Source organism: Pipra filicauda, unplaced genomic scaffold (assembly GCF_003945595.2).
Source record: "Pipra filicauda isolate LSUMZ 115617 unplaced genomic scaffold, ASM394559v2 scaffold708_size209920_pilon, whole genome shotgun sequence".
Taxonomy (NCBI): Eukaryota; Metazoa; Chordata; class Aves; order Passeriformes; family Pipridae; genus Pipra; species Pipra filicauda.
Genome location: NW_024104874.1, coordinates 95,808 through 113,161, shown reverse-complemented (window position 1 = coordinate 113,161; position 17,354 = coordinate 95,808). Strand labels below are relative to the sequence as shown.

The 17,354-nt window shown below is 39.2% G+C and overlaps 1 protein-coding gene across 1 annotated transcript in view; it reads right to left on the bottom strand.

Moving 5' to 3' along the window:
* LOC113989810 (maltase-glucoamylase, intestinal-like) overlaps nucleotides 1-17,354 on the bottom strand; it is a 39,976-nt gene that overhangs the window by 20,783 nt on the left and 1,839 nt on the right. The window contains exons 3-22 of the mRNA XM_027724703.2: nucleotides 15,023-15,140; nucleotides 14,833-14,942; nucleotides 14,049-14,200; nucleotides 12,580-12,751; nucleotides 11,117-11,216; nucleotides 10,724-10,836; nucleotides 10,086-10,211; nucleotides 9,244-9,375; nucleotides 8,963-9,082; nucleotides 8,126-8,239; nucleotides 7,242-7,326; nucleotides 6,815-6,932; nucleotides 6,266-6,437; nucleotides 5,486-5,602; nucleotides 4,845-4,999; nucleotides 4,471-4,555; nucleotides 3,696-3,752; nucleotides 3,204-3,328; nucleotides 2,861-2,949; nucleotides 1,227-1,276 (exon numbers count right to left, since the gene is read on the bottom strand). Of these exons, the coding sequence (XP_027580504.2) occupies nucleotides 1,227-1,276; nucleotides 2,861-2,949; nucleotides 3,204-3,328; nucleotides 3,696-3,752; nucleotides 4,471-4,555; nucleotides 4,845-4,999; nucleotides 5,486-5,602; nucleotides 6,266-6,437; nucleotides 6,815-6,932; nucleotides 7,242-7,326; nucleotides 8,126-8,239; nucleotides 8,963-9,082; nucleotides 9,244-9,375; nucleotides 10,086-10,211; nucleotides 10,724-10,836; nucleotides 11,117-11,216; nucleotides 12,580-12,751; nucleotides 14,049-14,200; nucleotides 14,833-14,942; nucleotides 15,023-15,140 (2,310 nt within the window). The remainder of the gene's footprint in view (nucleotides 1-1,226; nucleotides 1,277-2,860; nucleotides 2,950-3,203; nucleotides 3,329-3,695; nucleotides 3,753-4,470; nucleotides 4,556-4,844; nucleotides 5,000-5,485; nucleotides 5,603-6,265; nucleotides 6,438-6,814; nucleotides 6,933-7,241; nucleotides 7,327-8,125; nucleotides 8,240-8,962; nucleotides 9,083-9,243; nucleotides 9,376-10,085; nucleotides 10,212-10,723; nucleotides 10,837-11,116; nucleotides 11,217-12,579; nucleotides 12,752-14,048; nucleotides 14,201-14,832; nucleotides 14,943-15,022; nucleotides 15,141-17,354) is intronic.

Sequence of the window (17,354 nt, the reverse complement as noted above, 5' to 3'; positions counted from 1 at the left end):
GATTTAACTATTTCTTTCTGATCAGATTTTCATATTATAGCATAAAGTAAGCCAATCTAATTTTCCTAACATCATAATTCTTGCTCTGCTTGTTGTTATCACAATAATGCTTTTCTCCCATCTGTATAATGTGCTTCAGAGCTGTGTTTCGACTTCCTTTTTTTTTTTTGCTTTTTTGGGCAATAAAAAAGGCTGGGGTGTGTCTGTGACAGGGCAGGTAAATGTTGCTCAACTGTGATCTCGCTGGGTTTTAACAAGCAAAGGTTCTTATTCACTTTTCCTGATATAAAAATACCACTTCCTATTCAATGTCTTTAATTATTCTTAGATTAAGAGGCCAAAGTGCAGCATGGCTACCACACGTGCCAGTGTAGAACATCCTCCATGTGACACTTGAGGTTAATTTTTAATTCAATGTCATCACAGTCACGAGATGATTTGCTTACAGGAGTTTCAAACTCCAACAGCAACTGAGGTTTCTTATCTACAAATGATTCTTTGATTACTTATGATTAAAAAAAAATTACTAAACCATGTTCTTCCACTCGTGTTCCTCTACATTCTCTCACTTGTCTCGTGATATTCCATCATGGCAAAGGAATTAATTCCTTTAGCAGATATTTATTATTATTATTATTATTGTACAAATAATATGTTATCATGTTGCGTCCAAATTCCTTGTTATTTGATAAGTCCTGTCAATATTGAATAGAAACACTCTCAGGACTTCACCCTGGTGTAAAATAACCCTGCCCAGGCAGTTTCAGCTTAAACAAATAACACAATAAAACTTAATCATGATGGAGTTTCCAGGGGTTCAGACAAAGTGTGGGTTTTTCTCAATCTTTGGAGTCACTCAGCTGTAGAAAAAAAAAAAATCTATTTTTTTTAAAATTCCCACGATTTTTAGAATCAAAACCACTACATACACCTCCTTTTTGACTCTGTTTTAACTGCCACTGATGCTTCATAATTTTCTCTCTCAATAAACATCACTGCTGAGTTTATTATGTGAAAGGAAATAGGAGTTCTTTACCCACTTATATAAACTAGCAGAAAAAAAGACAACAGATTTCATCCCTGTTAAATTACAGTATTTTGAACATGATTCCTCTTTAACTTTTGCTTCTCAGATAAAAAATAAGGAGGGACTAGAGAATGCTCTTGGACGACACTTGATAGAAATCAAAACTTGAAAATAAGGTCATTTAAAATAAAATACTTACATTGGAACATATAAACTCATAGAAAAGGTAGTTTCTATTCTCAATGGTACCTAAAAGGTAAAGAAAGAAATTACACTGCAGAACAGAATTAAAACCCGGACTGTGCCACTGCTAGAGACCAATAAATTGTTAATTATTATCATTACTGCATTCAGAAGCTGCTCTAAGCAACTCAAATATTTACTAATGTTTCTTGAGGAACTGAAATTTCTCTTTTTGTTTTTTCCCCTGGGCCAGCCTCTCAGGAGATCCGCTCTTCCCAAATTTTTCAAAAATTCGTTGAAATCAGCTTTTCAAAAACGGACTGATTTTTATTTCACTGGTGTTCCTTCTTATCTTAAATACAGATGTTTGGGTGAAAACCAACCCTTTAAAATACCCCATAACAATGATGACAATGATGATAGTAGTAAAAACCATGGAACCATAAGCGAGGAAATAACCCACGAGCAGGAAAAAGAAATACAAAAGTTGAGCCAATCTGGCCTTTTTTTTTTCCACTTAATAAAAAAAAAAAATACTGTCATCACAAGTAAATTGTAAATGGTTTCCCTGAAAGCCTAAAACCTGTAGGTTTGAGGCAGGAAATAAAATCATAAGATTTTTTAGTGCTCTGTTTGCCAACAGCAGTGAGTACAGTAATAGCTGCATTATTTTAGGCCCTGCCAAAGGAGTCCATCGAGCTGTCACCCACATGTGCAGTAGTCACCCAGGGCCTACTGTATTTATGGCAGCAATAATCAGCTGAATCACAGCTCTATTTCTTAAAAGCATCCCTAAATTCCACAGCATTTCAAAAAGCAGAGGCTTGGAAGTTTTCCTGGGAGATAGGGTTGGTTTGGCTAACAAGAAAAAGGAGTTATGGAGGTTGAAGGTGTAAATGTGGAGGACAAGGGAGTTGTGCAATTAGGAAAGGGGGATGCAGTTGGGAACCCCAGGAGCTGCCTGTTTCCATGGAAGTTGAGTCAAGGCTCCAGCACTTGTACAAGTAGAACACATGGACTGTGACTAAATATTGGAGGAAGGTTATTTGTATCAGAAGACAGAGGGGAGAATGCCCCAATTCAGATATCACCCATGGATGGACAGGGGTTTGGGTAAATCACCTGGGAAAATCTCTATCATCTCCTGAACACCTAAAGATTAGATACCTTGCCTACCAAATAAGTCCATGAATCACCATCTGCACAATCTCTAATTCCCAGAATTATAAATGAAACATGCAGCTAATACTGCAGCATTCATTCTTTTTACCAAGTGGTAATATTACTCTGACTTCACTTTTGTCTTTCCACTGCTCCAGGATGAGCTCTGCTTTCCTTACACATGCATGGATTCCAAAAGCATGAACTTCACTGGAAGCCAAAACCTCAAACTAGGGGTTTAACCTCAAATTAGAGGTTTGTGTCTTTTTTTTCTTTACTTGTGTGGAATTCAGTCATGACTTTAATCTTACAATTAATATTTTCAGTTTTCTACTTAAAAATGATGAAAAATTGTTGATAAATGAGCAAGCAGTAGCAGAGTGCTACATCATCTTTTTTTTTTCCTCCATGAAACCAGCAGGAACTCTGAAACTTGTGCTTTGTAATGCTTTGTTAATTATACTTATTCCACTGTTGATAACTACTCACCTGTAGATTCCCCATCATCCCAGAACAGGTCCCCAGTAGCATTATTATTATCATCCAGGGCAATTATAAGTCCCATTGGATTCCTGCGGCTGTGGAAAGAGAGACTTACATGTAAAACAAATATCTAAACAATCTTAAAACATTAATACAAATTGCTATGCAAATAAACCTACAATTCACCACTGAACCTGTAACACGAACAGGTACAGGCTCACGCTATTCCCAGATTTCAAGGTGAAAGTGCTAGATACAATGAGCTGCTACTTATTTGTAACCTAAAATTCCTCAACCCAGTCTTGGAAAAATAAAACAAACCAGCAAAGCTTTCAGTTTTGAAGAATACCTTGCAACTGTCGTGTTGCCCGGGTTTTGGAAAGGGAAAATGTATCCTCCTCTCAAATGGACTCCGATTTTGTCTGCTGGTGTTGATAAAGTGTACCATAGTTTCCTCGAATAGATTGGATTGCCCTTTTTGACAGAGATGGAAAAGAGAACAGGTAATGTTGTTACTCACTGCTGGGAGTGCTTTCTTAAGTGCTGAGTTTCATCAAAATTCTTCCCTTTAGAAAGAGCTGGAGTTCTGTAAATATCTCTGGGCTAATGGGGATGCAAAGATCAAACACCTGCATATCATTATGATCCAATGTCCTGTACCTGAGTCCTTTCTTGAGGTGTTGATTCTTGAGCTCACTCCACCACCCTTCATCCCTTGTCTCACCATCTCCTTCCCACAAGCTTTACTTTTGGCAGCCCTGCTGTGGTGACAGAGACCTATCTAATTTAGTCCCGTTGCCATTTAGGAAACACCCCCACGGTGTCCTCTGCGTTTCCTTACCGTCTCAAACTCGTACCACATTGCATCAGGTAAGTAGATATCAGTGTAACTCACGCCCTGGAAGGTGAACAAAGAAACAACACTCAAATTTCAGGGCAACTTAATCAAATAAACTCAATATTCCAATAAAACTAAAGTTCACTGGGAGAAAATCATTGATACTTGGTTTTCAGGGTGATGCCCAAAAAGGAGGAGAGCAACCCAAACACAATATTTGCAAAGCCACTGGGAGACAACTAAATCACTGCTCTACAAAGTGTCAGCTCATTGCAAGCCACCCAAAGTCACAATGCTTCCAACCCAGTGAACCAGATCATATCCACAAGTATCTCTATATCTTCTTTATTTCCACATTTTTCAGGTCTGGCCTCTTTCAGATTTTTGCTTTCCCTTTATGTATTTAACAAATGATTTGTGTTTCTCCGTGGCAATCGTGTTGCTGGAATGAACAATCATTATCTACAACATTCTGCCACAGAACAAGTCATGATCTTTTGGTTTTCTTGTTGTGCCACAGACAGGCTGAAATGCAGCAAGAGAAACTGATTCCAAAGGAAATTCAAAGATGATCTGAAGCTGAGGTAAAGCAGAATATCACACCAGATGCCTTGGACTCCCGAGAGGACTGGAATATAGGAGTGGGGTTTAAGTGCAAGATTTTCCATTTCAGCAGGGATAAAATTATTTCTCATTGGGAGCAATAAATTAAGGGGGAAAAGTGGTGACTCAACATGTCATGTGCTTACAAGAGAGATCCCAAAACAGCCAAACCTACTGGATAAAGTACAGGGGAAATCAGCAGCCCAGGACCCCAGAGGAACTGCTCGCCGATGTCCCACGTTGCTTCATCGTTGTAGAACCTGGACACATGGGAAGGATAGAGCAGTGACTGGGTTTTTTTTGTGATCTGTACCATCAGCAGCAGTCCCAAGGTTTCAGGGTATTGATTGTCTAGGATCTTAACTAAAGAGTGTAATATAAAAACTGCCTTCTTATTACTCCAAAGCAGAATTTCACGTCTTGGGAAGCTGTCTATAGACATTCCAGTGTCCATTTTCACAGGGTACACGGGTGTCAAAGTCTCTAACAGCATCTGATGTGCCTAGCTCTTGTTACAAAACTGTCCCACGGGCTGATGAGCAAACTTACTCGTGCAGAAGTGGCCGTACCACTGTGTCCCCTCGGGTGTGAGCTCTGTAAAAGAGCGTGTACAGGTAGGGCAGCAGCATGTAGCGAATGTTCAGGTAGTGCTTGGAGCTGTTCACCAGCACTGAGTCAGCTCCAAACACAGCTGGGTCTTGAGACTGAAAACAAACAGCAACTTGTTATTTGCAGCACGTAGAAAATGTTCTGTGAAAGGTGGGAGAAGTGGCTGCTGTTTCAGAGAGGCTGGAATTTAACGGTGCAGCTCCACACTGGGTTCTCCTTCCTGGTGGTGTGGCCTCAGGTCCTGCCCCTCTGGGCTCCCCCTGCACATCCCTCTTTCCCCATCAGCAAGGAGGGCATTTCAGGGTTAGTCCAGGTTTTATCCTGGCAGCCAGGCTGGTGCCAAGGGGCTCCTGAGAGTCACACAGCCCTCAATAGTCAGAACTATTGATGACACTGTTGCCAAATAAGTGTATCCTCAATCAACCTTTATGAAGCTGAACCTCTCAGATGTGAGACTTCATAAAGAAAGCTTAAGGTTCTGCTGTGCTCAAACTGGCCAGTGATAGCAATGATTAAAAGTGATATTAAAGGAAATGTGGTTGTGTAACACAAAGCAATTTTTAAGCAAAAGTACAACTTACTATGTATCCTTCAGAATTGTGATTCCTGGAGAAGGGGTAAAAAGCTCCCACTTGCATCCAGCGTCTGCAAAGTTCTTCTGTGGTGTCGTCAAAGAAGCCACAAATGTCTGCTCCAATCTTTAAACAGAAGCAGAACATGTTGGATGTACAGGATGCTGCATCTCAAATCTCTGCACAAGGTGCATTAATTCAACCTCAATTGATAATCATGGGGACTGAGCCACTCAACACATTTGTGTTGCCTTTTTTCTTCCAAATTCAGTTATGTTGTCCAAAACATTAAACTGACAACTAGCTAACACTGCCCATCATTACATTTTTCCCAAAACTTTACCTTCCTGATTGGTGCTAATATTTAGACATTAGGACAAAAATCTCCAAAGTCATGCAAATTTAAATCATAGAAAGGAATTTGGCTATTTACCTCATAAATGGATGTCACTATTTAATTTGAAATTACAAGAAAACCAGTGTTTTACATCTCTCACTAGGGTTTAAATACTAGAAATAATGGGTAGCTTGAGATGTATAAAATCATAAATTTGTTACCCACATTTATCTCACTATAGACACACAGTAATCAAAATAATGGCCTAAATCAAAAATCAATAATTGGGAAACACAAAAAAGCTAAAACCAGATTCCTAAAGAGGGTTAATTTGGAGCTGCAAATGTAGGATGGTTATCTGTATAGTGCTTGATCAGAAAATGTGTTATCACAGAGCTGGAGTTAGTGCTTGTGTCTGGGTTTTGAAAGGATGGCACAAAGTGATGTCATACATAAGGAATTCCAAAGAGGTTGAACTCCAGCATTCCAGGTATTGCCCATTTTAAGTGATCCCATGTTGCTGCATTGTCTCCCAGCCAGTGTCCTGTTTGCTTTCCTGATCCCATAAAAGTAGATCTTGAAATCATGAAGCTCCTCTTTCCAGGAAACACACTCTCGATGGCTCTTAAAAGGAAATGAGACTGGAATTAGGCAAAGACAACTCAGACATTCATAGTTCCACATAAGGCAGATTTACACTGATTTATACTAATTATTCATCCCAGGGATGTGGGATCCTTTACGGTTTGCAAGGTGTATTTTAGCAAAGTTCAGGATGTTAATTTTAAATAATCTTTTTACACAGCTCTGACAACCAATTTGTGACTTTTTCCACCAACTTGAGTCAGCAGGTTTTGCCTTATCTGAATTGGCTTAAATGTAATACAATAGTTCCCAGGAACTGTGTTCCTTTAGTAGTCAAATCCCTTGGTGTTTTGGAAAACGCAGGTCATGTGCTGCTCTGAAACCCTTTTGTGAAGATTTTAGGATGCATTCCTTACTTCTGTGTTGCTATGCCCATGGAATATCCATAAAGATTGTGGACATCATAATGCTTCCCCCAGTTCTGCACTGCATCCATGCACAGTGTCTTGGAAAACATCAACCTGTCAACGATTCCTCGAAGAAAGGAAGAAAAACATCATTTTTAAGGTATATTTTTATTTTTAATATTTCCAATCTTTTCTTTCATGCACAGTCATGGTGTTCAAAAGCCCCTTTTTCCTCTGATAGTGTCATATTATCAGACATAATTAAAGGCAGCAACAATATTCAGAAATAATTTGACAAGAGAAAAAATGCATTTGTAAAAACTACACCTAAATTAGACACAGATTTCCCATAATGTTGTATTCTTGAAGATAATTTCACAATAATTCATAATTTATTTTTTTATAAATATATTTTACTTTCTGATTAAAGACTTACTGGGAGTGTAAGGAGGGTAGTTTAAGTCATTCTGTTCACAACCATTACTTGAGCCTTGAACGAAGCTGGATACTTCATTCATATCCTGAAAGGAAAGATGCAGGATATAATAAAATTTCCATAACAATATGTTCCTAAAAAAGTCTTCCATTGTATTTCTTCCACTGTATTCTCTTATCCTTTAAGGAATCATTATGTGGTATCCTTAAACCTCTCCTTTATGAGATTTTCCAAGTCACTAAATTTCAAACTTTGCTGTCTCCTTCCATGAATATTTTGTTTAACAGAGGAATAAGTGCATTTCTATGTGCATCCCAGAATGTGCTGCAGGAAAAGCATGGAATGAGAGAGCAAATCCATCCTGGTGACGCCGCAGTTGAGTGACCAATTTGCTTCACTCCAACTGTTTGCTCTTTGTAAGAGAGCTGTGCAGCCTTACACTTCAAGGCTGGACTTGATGGAACCACAGACTCAGCAAAAATAAGTGAGAAAAAACTCATTCTGGGACATTTTGTTGAGTCCACAATATGCCAAAGCAGGAGGAGGCAGAGAAAACTGGGAGTGAGGTTAAGTCCAGCAAGACCAGAGGGGTCGGGGGAAAGGGTTTTAAGAACTGATTTTATTTCTCATCAATTGAAGCATTTAAGTGTCACTGAACATCCCAAACCCAGCATTTAAATGCCACAATTCACGACTCAAATTAAAATTTAAAATTCAAATCTAAACTCCAAATTTGACACCAGCAGACAGACACGTCCTACACAGATTTCAGGTTCCTAGAGTAAGAATCCCTTTCAAATTCAGTGTAAACAGAATTTAATATTCATCTGCCCTTGACTGTTTTGGAAAAGGAAAAATAAAAATGACAATTCTGGGTTACTTACAATCCAGATTCCATCGTATGGCACCGTGTCATAAAACAATCTGCATTCTTCCACCCACCAGTTGGTGCACTCTGGGTTGGTGAAGTCTGGGAACACAGTTTCCCCTGGCCACACCTGCAAATATTAAAAGGGAATTAATTAATTAAACTTATGGTATTAACTACATATTATTATATGATATAAACAAAATTATATTAAAAAGAGTTCACGGAATCACAGAACTGCTGATGTCAGAAGGGACCTTGAAGAAGGGAGAGAGAGAATGAATTTCTTAGATCTAGAGTTGTCAGTAATTCTTCTTGTCAGTCATAAAAGGAACAACACACAGCTGAAAAGTTTCTCAATATAAGATAAAATTTTAAATGAAAAAGGTAATATGGGAGCTGGGTCTTCAGTTATAACTGAAAATAAATAGGAGCTGACTGATTGTCCCTTGAGCCTTCAAACTACTTTTCAATGTGGAAAAAAATGTAGGGTTAACACGAAAAAATGTAATTTTAATTGTAATGTAAAGTTAATTGTAACGTAATTTTAATTGTAGTGTAATTTTATTTCTATTCAAAAAAATAAATTTAAAATTTAAAAATGCGAAGAAAGTAATTCATTTTAATGCAAAAAAATGTTAATGTCAAAAAACACCTTTATAATGTAAAAAATTGGAAAGAAAAAAAAAGAAAAAAGAAAGGTTGAGAATTTTTGTATCCCGAGTGCTCTCACTGGTAGTAATTTTACTGAAAGAAGCAACTTAGAAATGAGAGTTTTAAAGGAGCCCCCTGCTTTAAGTTAAACTATAATAGTGACAACAGACTGAGTTCAAATGCATAAAAGCACAATTACCTCCCCAACTAAGGGTGTTACTCCGTCTGTTCCATTAATCCAGACTTTTCTCTCTGTTCCCCTGACGTAACTTCCATATGCATTTCCATTCAATAGATTTTGTGTGCTAATGGCAGGATCCTAAAAAAATCAGGAAACAGGAAAAAAAAAAGAAGAAACCAGTACACACTCCATTAATTATTGTAGGCAAGAAATGCAATAATTACAGAGAATAATGAAGTATAATAATAAATACTTATAATATTAGTATTTAAAGGGAAAGGAGGTCATTAAATGCTTACCAATATGATAATATATTTTTGTCCATAGTTGTGCATATACTCTGCAAAGTTAGGAAGATCTGTAAAGTTCTCTGCATCATAAGTGAAATCTTTCCTTGCCTCCATGTAATCAATGTCAGTGACCTGGGCATCCTGAAAGAGCAGGAATTCATCTTTTACACGTGGAGTGAGATGTAAAGATTTTTCTGTTAGTCCAAAATAATTTCTTCTGACAATTCCTGCTTGTTTTATACTGAATTTACTGTTGGGACTTTATTGCAGTCTGGCAGAAAGTTTGCTGTCAGGACAACTTGGAAGCAACATCTCACCTTGGATTTACAGCCCTAATTAACTGTTCTGACACATCTTTTGTGCCTAAAAAGAGCTGCATTTAAATTAACAGAATTTAAATGAATGCATATATTTGCATCCTTTCAAATAACCCCTGGACTTGTGGCTGTGTCACTGCAGTTGCCTGATTTCAAGAGCTCTTCCCTTAAATCCAAACATTCCTTCCTCAACTCTTAGCTTAATATTAGGACATTTTTATTCTAATAAGACATCAGGTTAATGCCATCTAAAATCTAATTTTACAAGTTAATTGTACTTTACCTTTGATTGTCCACTAAGAATAATATATGGTTCCAGAGAACAATAAAAAAATTATTTCATGGACTAGGTAACATGAGAAGAAAAGTAGATATAGTTGGATATATAAAAATATTGCAATAAAGTGCTCGAGTTACTTTCTCATAATGGGTCTACCACTAAAATGCACAAAACCCCCAGAAATGTCCTAATTTAAACTGAGTTGCCCAACAACTCTCTGGGCCTTCCTCCTGCCCCCCTCATGCCATACTCACGTAGGGGAGTCCAATGGCCCTGTTCCTCTCCACCACATTCACCACCTCCTCCAGGGAGCCGTAATTATAGCGGCTCAGCTGGAAGCCCAGGCTCCAGTAGGAGGGAAACATTGGCAATCCCACGAACTGCAAGGGGAGAGAAAACATCCCATGTGCCATCAGTGCCCGTTTCCCTAAATCCACATCCCTCAAATCTGCTTGAATAATACACACCAAATGAGCCTTCACTCCCAAATGCAATATTTTTTCTGTGTTTTTTTCTTAATTATTATTTATTTTAATAAACAAAAATATCTGGGGACAAGGACCATTCCTTAAAATATCACTGAAACCTAAGCAGATCTTGAGAAGTACAAAAGATTCCAGTGATATTTTATGATCATAAAATCATGGCATGTTTGTAAGTACACTGTCTATGCTATAAAATTGCCTTATGCACAGGAATTTGTCCTGTGATTTACAGGAGTAAGTCACATTATTGAGATATTAGCAGTTATTCTTAATTAGATATATACTAAGTCATGCCTTCAGTTAATAGGGTCAACACACACTGTCATACAAAGAGACAACAAAACTGAAATAAATCCCAAGAACTTTAAACAATCTGTTCAATGCACAACCTCTGTAGGTAAAGATACCTGCAGGTACTCCTGCACTACTTGCTCTGGAGTGTCTCCCAGGAAGATGTAGAAATCCAGGATCCCACCAATGGTTCTGTAGGTCACTGCTGGAGCAGGCTGCACCACAAATTCTGCCAGACAAGAGTGCACAAAACTGAGCCTGAAGACCATCTCACTCTAAAATAACTTCTTAATTTTCCAGATTAGCAAATTTACTGAAGTAAAAAACACAAACCACAAATACCCAAAGAACCCAAAGCCATTAACTGAACTTTCTAATATGAATAAATGTATTCAGATAACTCTTTTAAATGTCCAGGTTTCCATTCCTTTACATCCTACAGAGAAGAGAATCAAAAGAAATCCAATTGTTCAAGCTTTTATCTTTTAATTTTTACAAAGATTTCTTACCCATGGCATTGCTATTCATTAAGAAAACACCAAAGGAGGCTCCAGTGTTGTCTTCCAAACACAGGAAGAAAGTGTGAACTCCATATAAGTTACGTATTTCCTAAAATGATAAAAAGAACATGTAAGATGACTAAAATCTAATAACAATCTCTGTTCTGCAATAGTTCAAAATGTACCACAGGTAGAACCCGAAACTTAAAATGGAGCAAACAGCAAACATTTAAATCCTGACACTTCCCTACAGTTCTGTTTTCTCTTTCCTGGCATTATTCTCCTTTATGAGAACATTTTCCATTAAAACAAAGGTTCCCCAATAAACAGATAATATAAGTGAGCAGATGTGATGGATCTGCAGGCAGGCAGCACATATTGCACCACTATTTCTGGGTAATAGATGTGCACATCAAGCCAGCAGGAAAACTTGAAAGGTGCTTCCATCACCTTTGACCATAGATCTATATTTCTATTAATCCTGAAAGCTAATAATTTTATGTCTAATCTATGGAAATAAGAGTGCTTTGCTTCTTTTTTTTTTTTCCTTTCTAATGTGTTGTTGTTCTTTGTTTGTTTGTTTTCCCTGTTGTTATTATTAGCAACAAAACCCCTTAGAGATGTTGGCAAGTGTTGCAATAGTTGTGCTTCTTCTTCTGAAAAGAAAACTCAGGTCTAATTAAGAACCAGAACCTGAGTGTTTTAAACTCAGCCTAACTTGATTCTGTTCACTGTTAGTTAAACTTAATGAGTCTACACTTGGTGGAGCCTCAGCTGAGAACTATCTTAAACCAGAGATAATAGTGGGAAGGAGTCTCAAGCTAAAGGGTACATATTCCAAATCATCAATTAACTACATATAGTCATCTCACCCTCTAATTTCTGTTAGTGCAACTCCCATTTCAGTGACACACTGAAGTTCTCTCTTAAATTAAAGCATATGGGTTGTTGCTTCATGAAATTGAGGTAATGGCAACAAATAGTCTCACAATTACTGAGAAATGGGTGCCCCAGAAATTTTTTTCATAAAGAGACAGCCAGAAAAACTAAAGGAAGAAATCACAGCTAACAGGCATATTTTATCTTGGAAAGAAACAGCTGTTAAAGAGAACTTTTCCATCGTTTGGTGAGCTTCAAGGATGTTACCGAAGCAGTATCTGAACTGAACTCTACACACATTGCATTATTATCCTATGCATTAGGACATACTAATTATTTATTAGTCTGTTATTTATTTTACTTGTCAGTAGGAGCTGAAGACTCTCACCTATTAATGTTTATCAAATGGTTATCAACTACAAGGCGACACAAAAATCAGAAATGGAGGAATGTTCATCAGCACCATCGAGTGTGTCAGTGACAACGCACAGTGCCCAAGAAGTCTTTTGGGAAAAACCCGGTGGATACATTAATGCCTAACAGGTTTGGGTTACAGAACTGCAAAGAATGAGGTGAAATGCACCCAGACTCACTCCAGAGGGGGGGATGTCCCTGGCCAACATGGGCCAGGTTTTCCAGTTGACGTCGTGCCGGTACTGCTTGTGCACGTGCTCCCCCACCCCGTAAATGTTGCTGCTGGGCAGTTGGATTGAGAGCTGTAAGAACTGGTCAGAGTATACCAGGGGGCCTATGGTGGTGTCAAACCTGGTGAAACAACACAAAAATAATAAATAAGAAAAGTGTTTCAGCGAGGATCGCTGCAAGAACTGTTCAGTTGTTTTAGTTGGGCCTGGATGGCTCAGGGGTACACCCAGATCGTTCAGGTTTTCTTGCAATCAGTGGTAGCAGCAGATATCTGTCAGAACTCTGATCCTTCTGGGGCCTCCAGTGTGACAAATTGTGATAGAAGTTCACGGATTTTATAAATACCTGGACAATCAGGATTTTGGTAATGAAATGTAATGACACATTGGTTCCCACTTTACTTTTTCAAAGAGGTCTCCCTTGTGCAAACAAATTTATCAAGGATTTATCTCTGAGGGGCTGCCCTTACCCCATGATAACATCAGCTTCCTTTAGATACTCAGAGTCCAGCATCATTGTATCTTTCTTTTTCTCTAGAGACCAAAACTGTTATGAAATTAAACAAAAGCCTAAGGAAAATTTAGACAATGTTCCAGAGCACTGCTTCAACACAGGTCCATTGGACTGGGTTTGTTATTCCCCCTCCATACACCTGTTTCATCAGTCATGCACTACTGAGTACCAAGTCCATCTTCTGTGCCCTCTATAATTGCAAATCAATCATTGCAGAGGAATTCTAAGCAAGCAAACAACACTAATAAGAGCAAAAAGTAACCCCTAATTAATTAAACTTGAAGCCTGGGTAATTCAAGTGGCCTGGCCCTGTGACAGGTAATCATTGCTGGGCTGGTTTAATAACCAGGTTCATCCTGACACTTCCCCTCTCTAATGGCCACTGGGTTGGGTTATTTACTTATTTTTAGAAAGGCAAATGGGATGAGAGAATCCAATGTACAAGTCCATCAAATATCTAACTTACACCTTATATGACCAGCTCAGCAGTTCTGGACACAGTTCTATGACACAGCTATTCTGGATATCACAGGTCTAAAGGGCAGCCTGGCTTTGGTGATTCAGGGATTCAACATGATTGCAACAAAGGAGATAAAAGACGCAGTCAGGAGTTTTCCCACATGGTTTGCATGTGCAAGGATGCCTTCAGGTAATAAAATATTGCCCAAATTGATGGAATAAAGCAGCTGTGGAGATTTCCCCCTACTGGAGGGAAGTGAAGAGAGAGCCAGAACTGAAACCTTTCAGACAGAGCTCTCCATAGCACAGACTTTGCTTCCAAAGACCTCTCAGGAGTCCTTGTAGAATATCCATCAGTCAAAAGAAGAGAAGACTATGCCCTGTGTGGCAACATCAGCTTTCAGAGAACACCCCTGTCACCCAGCAAAGCACCACAGTTACTCACAGCACTTTGCCATTGCTCACTCTGGTCACCACGAGGCCAAAGGGGTTCTGCTGCAGTGTCACTTGGTACTTCAGGTTGGAGGCTGCAGATCCAGTGAATGCTTTCACATGCTCATGAGGGACTTCAAACCTTTGTCTTTTAGGATCAGTGATCTGCAAATATTTAAACAGAAGTGTTGGGCCTTTATAAACTAATCCCCAATTCAAATATTTTTCAGCATAAACACATAGTTCTGACTCGGGGTACTTCCACCCTTACCCCAGTTTCCTCTTCTGCTTTCACTGTTATTCACTTCCAAATTCAATTACTAATTTTTAACCATTTTTCTCATAATACTTGACTCTGTCTCCCTGGATCAGCAGGAACCCACCATAAGATGAAGTCTACCACAGAAGAAGCTGCTCAAGCCCAGAACTCATTGACACCCCACATTCATGGCATGGACTGTTGAGCCTTCCAAAGAAAAGCTAATGTTGTCTGTCAAAATGATTGAGAGGTATGGCCAGGCCACAAATAAAAAGCAAGTAAAATATGTTTAAACCCAAATTTTTCCTGTGATGAGGACAAATGGTGGATAATATAAAAACTGAGATTCCAAAGTCTCCAATTTTTCATGCAGAAATCCCACTGTGGTAAAGCTGATGCACTGAGCAGAGAGGACAGAGAAAGGAGACAGGGATTTCAGTGGGAACCATGAGGGTGCCTCAGAGGGATCAATCCAGCCCTCCAACCTCACATCTTGGAGAGAACATGGGCCTTGGAGCAGCAGAGAAATAGGATTAACCTTGAATCGGAAGCGATTTGGTGTCTGATACTCCCCCGTGAGCAGAACGGTCTGGATGTCGTTCCCAAAGAGGGTAGGTGATGGCAGCCTCTTCAACGTAGCCTCAAATCCTTGGGAGGAAAACACAGGTTATTGTGTTATTCTGGCCACCAGCACATGCAGCAGTGGGGGAGCCCAGCCCGCAGCTCACCTGCCGTGGTTGATTTTTGTGACCGCACTTTGTACCCGTGTTTTGGGGAGAAGAAGCACCAGGGCACGCTGGTGTCGGCCAGGGGGCTCCAGCAGCAGCCACGGCGGGAGCAGGTCGTCTGAGATAAGGACATGGGAGGCACAAATGAGCCAGTGTTACACAAATAAGTGCATACTAAACCCATTTAAAAACCACATTTTACCCCAAACACCAGTAATCTCAATAACATCTGCAATCGGATCAGCTCCTTCTTTGAAACTCTGTTGAGGGAACTCAGTGGCACAGAACACGCTAAGGAGGATTCTTTCTGGATTCAGAGTCAACTTGCTTATCAGACATATGTCCTTTCTTAAAACCACAAGATGCACAGGCAAAATGAACATTTAAAAATAATTATTGAACATTTAAAAATAATTATTGAACATTTAAAAATAATTATTGAAACATTTGAGCTGTGCAGTACAGTGTCACACTATAGTGCACGCAGCTGAGACGCAGTATAGTGTGACCAAAAGGAACAAAGGAGCAGAGTTCACCAAAGACACCGGGGAGGTTGTTATAAAAGCTATCATTGAGTATAAACAAAGATGTGATCCCGGCCTCGGAGCTATAAAACCAGCACAAGAGATACCATCACCCAATAAAGCCAAAGTCAAAGCTTAATTAGGAATAATCCTGGATACGAGGAAACAGTTCAGGTTGGGGTACAGCATGAACTGAGCACTGAGGATTAAAAGAAGAGCTTGTCTCTGCTGTTACGTGAACTCAAACAGACCTTTACCAGCAGGATATTTTTTGAGAACAAAAACGGAAGCCAAAACAACAATACACTAGCTCTGCTCACTGGAATTCAGATTTTACTGGTGTGTTCTGCGTGTCTAATCAAACTTCATGAAAATTTTCCACAGCACTGAATAGTTAATAAATATTTGCTTTCTTCCACCGACCTTGCGATCAGCTAATAAATTAATTTCTCCCTTTCTTCCTTTGTTTCTCCCTTTCTGTTTTCCTCCTGTTCTCTCATTTTTGCTTCTATTTGTTTCTATCCTCTGCAATCCTACTCGTTTTCTGGTTTCATCTTGAGCATATTCTGTGAATAAGGGAATCAAGGCAGACAATAACCTTCTACATGAGCTTCAGCAAATCACGGTTTTCCCAGCTGCTGTTTATTGTAAAACCATTTGTGCAAACCACTACAGAAGAGTGATGTTATTCTAAGCAGGTACCTGTGGTTTTCCAGCTCTGCTGGTTGCTGTGTCAGAATAACCTAAAGGACAACCTGATTGCTTCCAGGGGGGAATGTCTACAGGAATGAATGGAATCACTGGGCTGGGACTCTGTGTGGAAACTTGACAGCTCAGGTCACGGGTTAAATGTGAGATTTCTCTCTGAAATTATCCATGAAATTTGCTGCCTGGTCTTTCTTCACTGAGGAAAGAACAGATTCAGGAATCATTTATTTTACCTCTAATTCCAGAGCAGGTACCCCCCAGTGTTCCAAAGTGCACCTGGCCCTACGTTTCTGCTGGGGTCTGTAATTTGATTATTTTTAATTCTTTCTCACAGTTGCAACCAGAGCAACACCGTTTCCCTCCCTGTATGATGAGTGCAGCACTTAATGTGGGGTGACTGGTTCAAAGGTAGTAATTAAAGATTAAAGTGATCTGCATGACTTCCACAGTGCTGTGCATGTTCCTGGGGCAGGGAAGGAACAGCAAGAGCAGAGGAACAGGCTGTGATTTGAACCTTTCCTAACCTGTCCCCCACAGGACTTGATTGAACTATATATCACAACAAAACCCATGGCATGACAGGAGCTTTGCAACTGTCATATCTGGAATTAAACTGGGAATTCCCTCAGAGATTGAGACAGCTGGCTAATAATTTTTTATGCTTCTGTGATTGACAGAAATGTCACACATCACACTGGTTTTTTTTCTCCTAAGCTGCCCCTGCCCCTAATAAAAAGAAGATTCCAGGCATCCACCAGCTTCCATCAGAAGATGAGAACATTGATAATAAAGATGAAAAATAATAATTATTATAATTATAATACTCTTTCAAGGCTAACTATTACAGAATGTTTCTGAATGTGAGAGCACTGAAAAATAGAAGTCATCATAGAATCATGGAATGGTTTGGGTTGGAGGAGACCTTAAAACTCGTCTCATGGTCAGGGAAACCTTCCACTAGACCAAGCTGCTCCAAGCCTGAGATGATACTTTTCACTGGGAATTTTAATTGAGTTGTTTTTAAGCCAAAATATCATTTCCATACTCTGCACTCCCAGATGGGAGACACACAACCATGAGAGGAAGATGCTGAGGTTCAA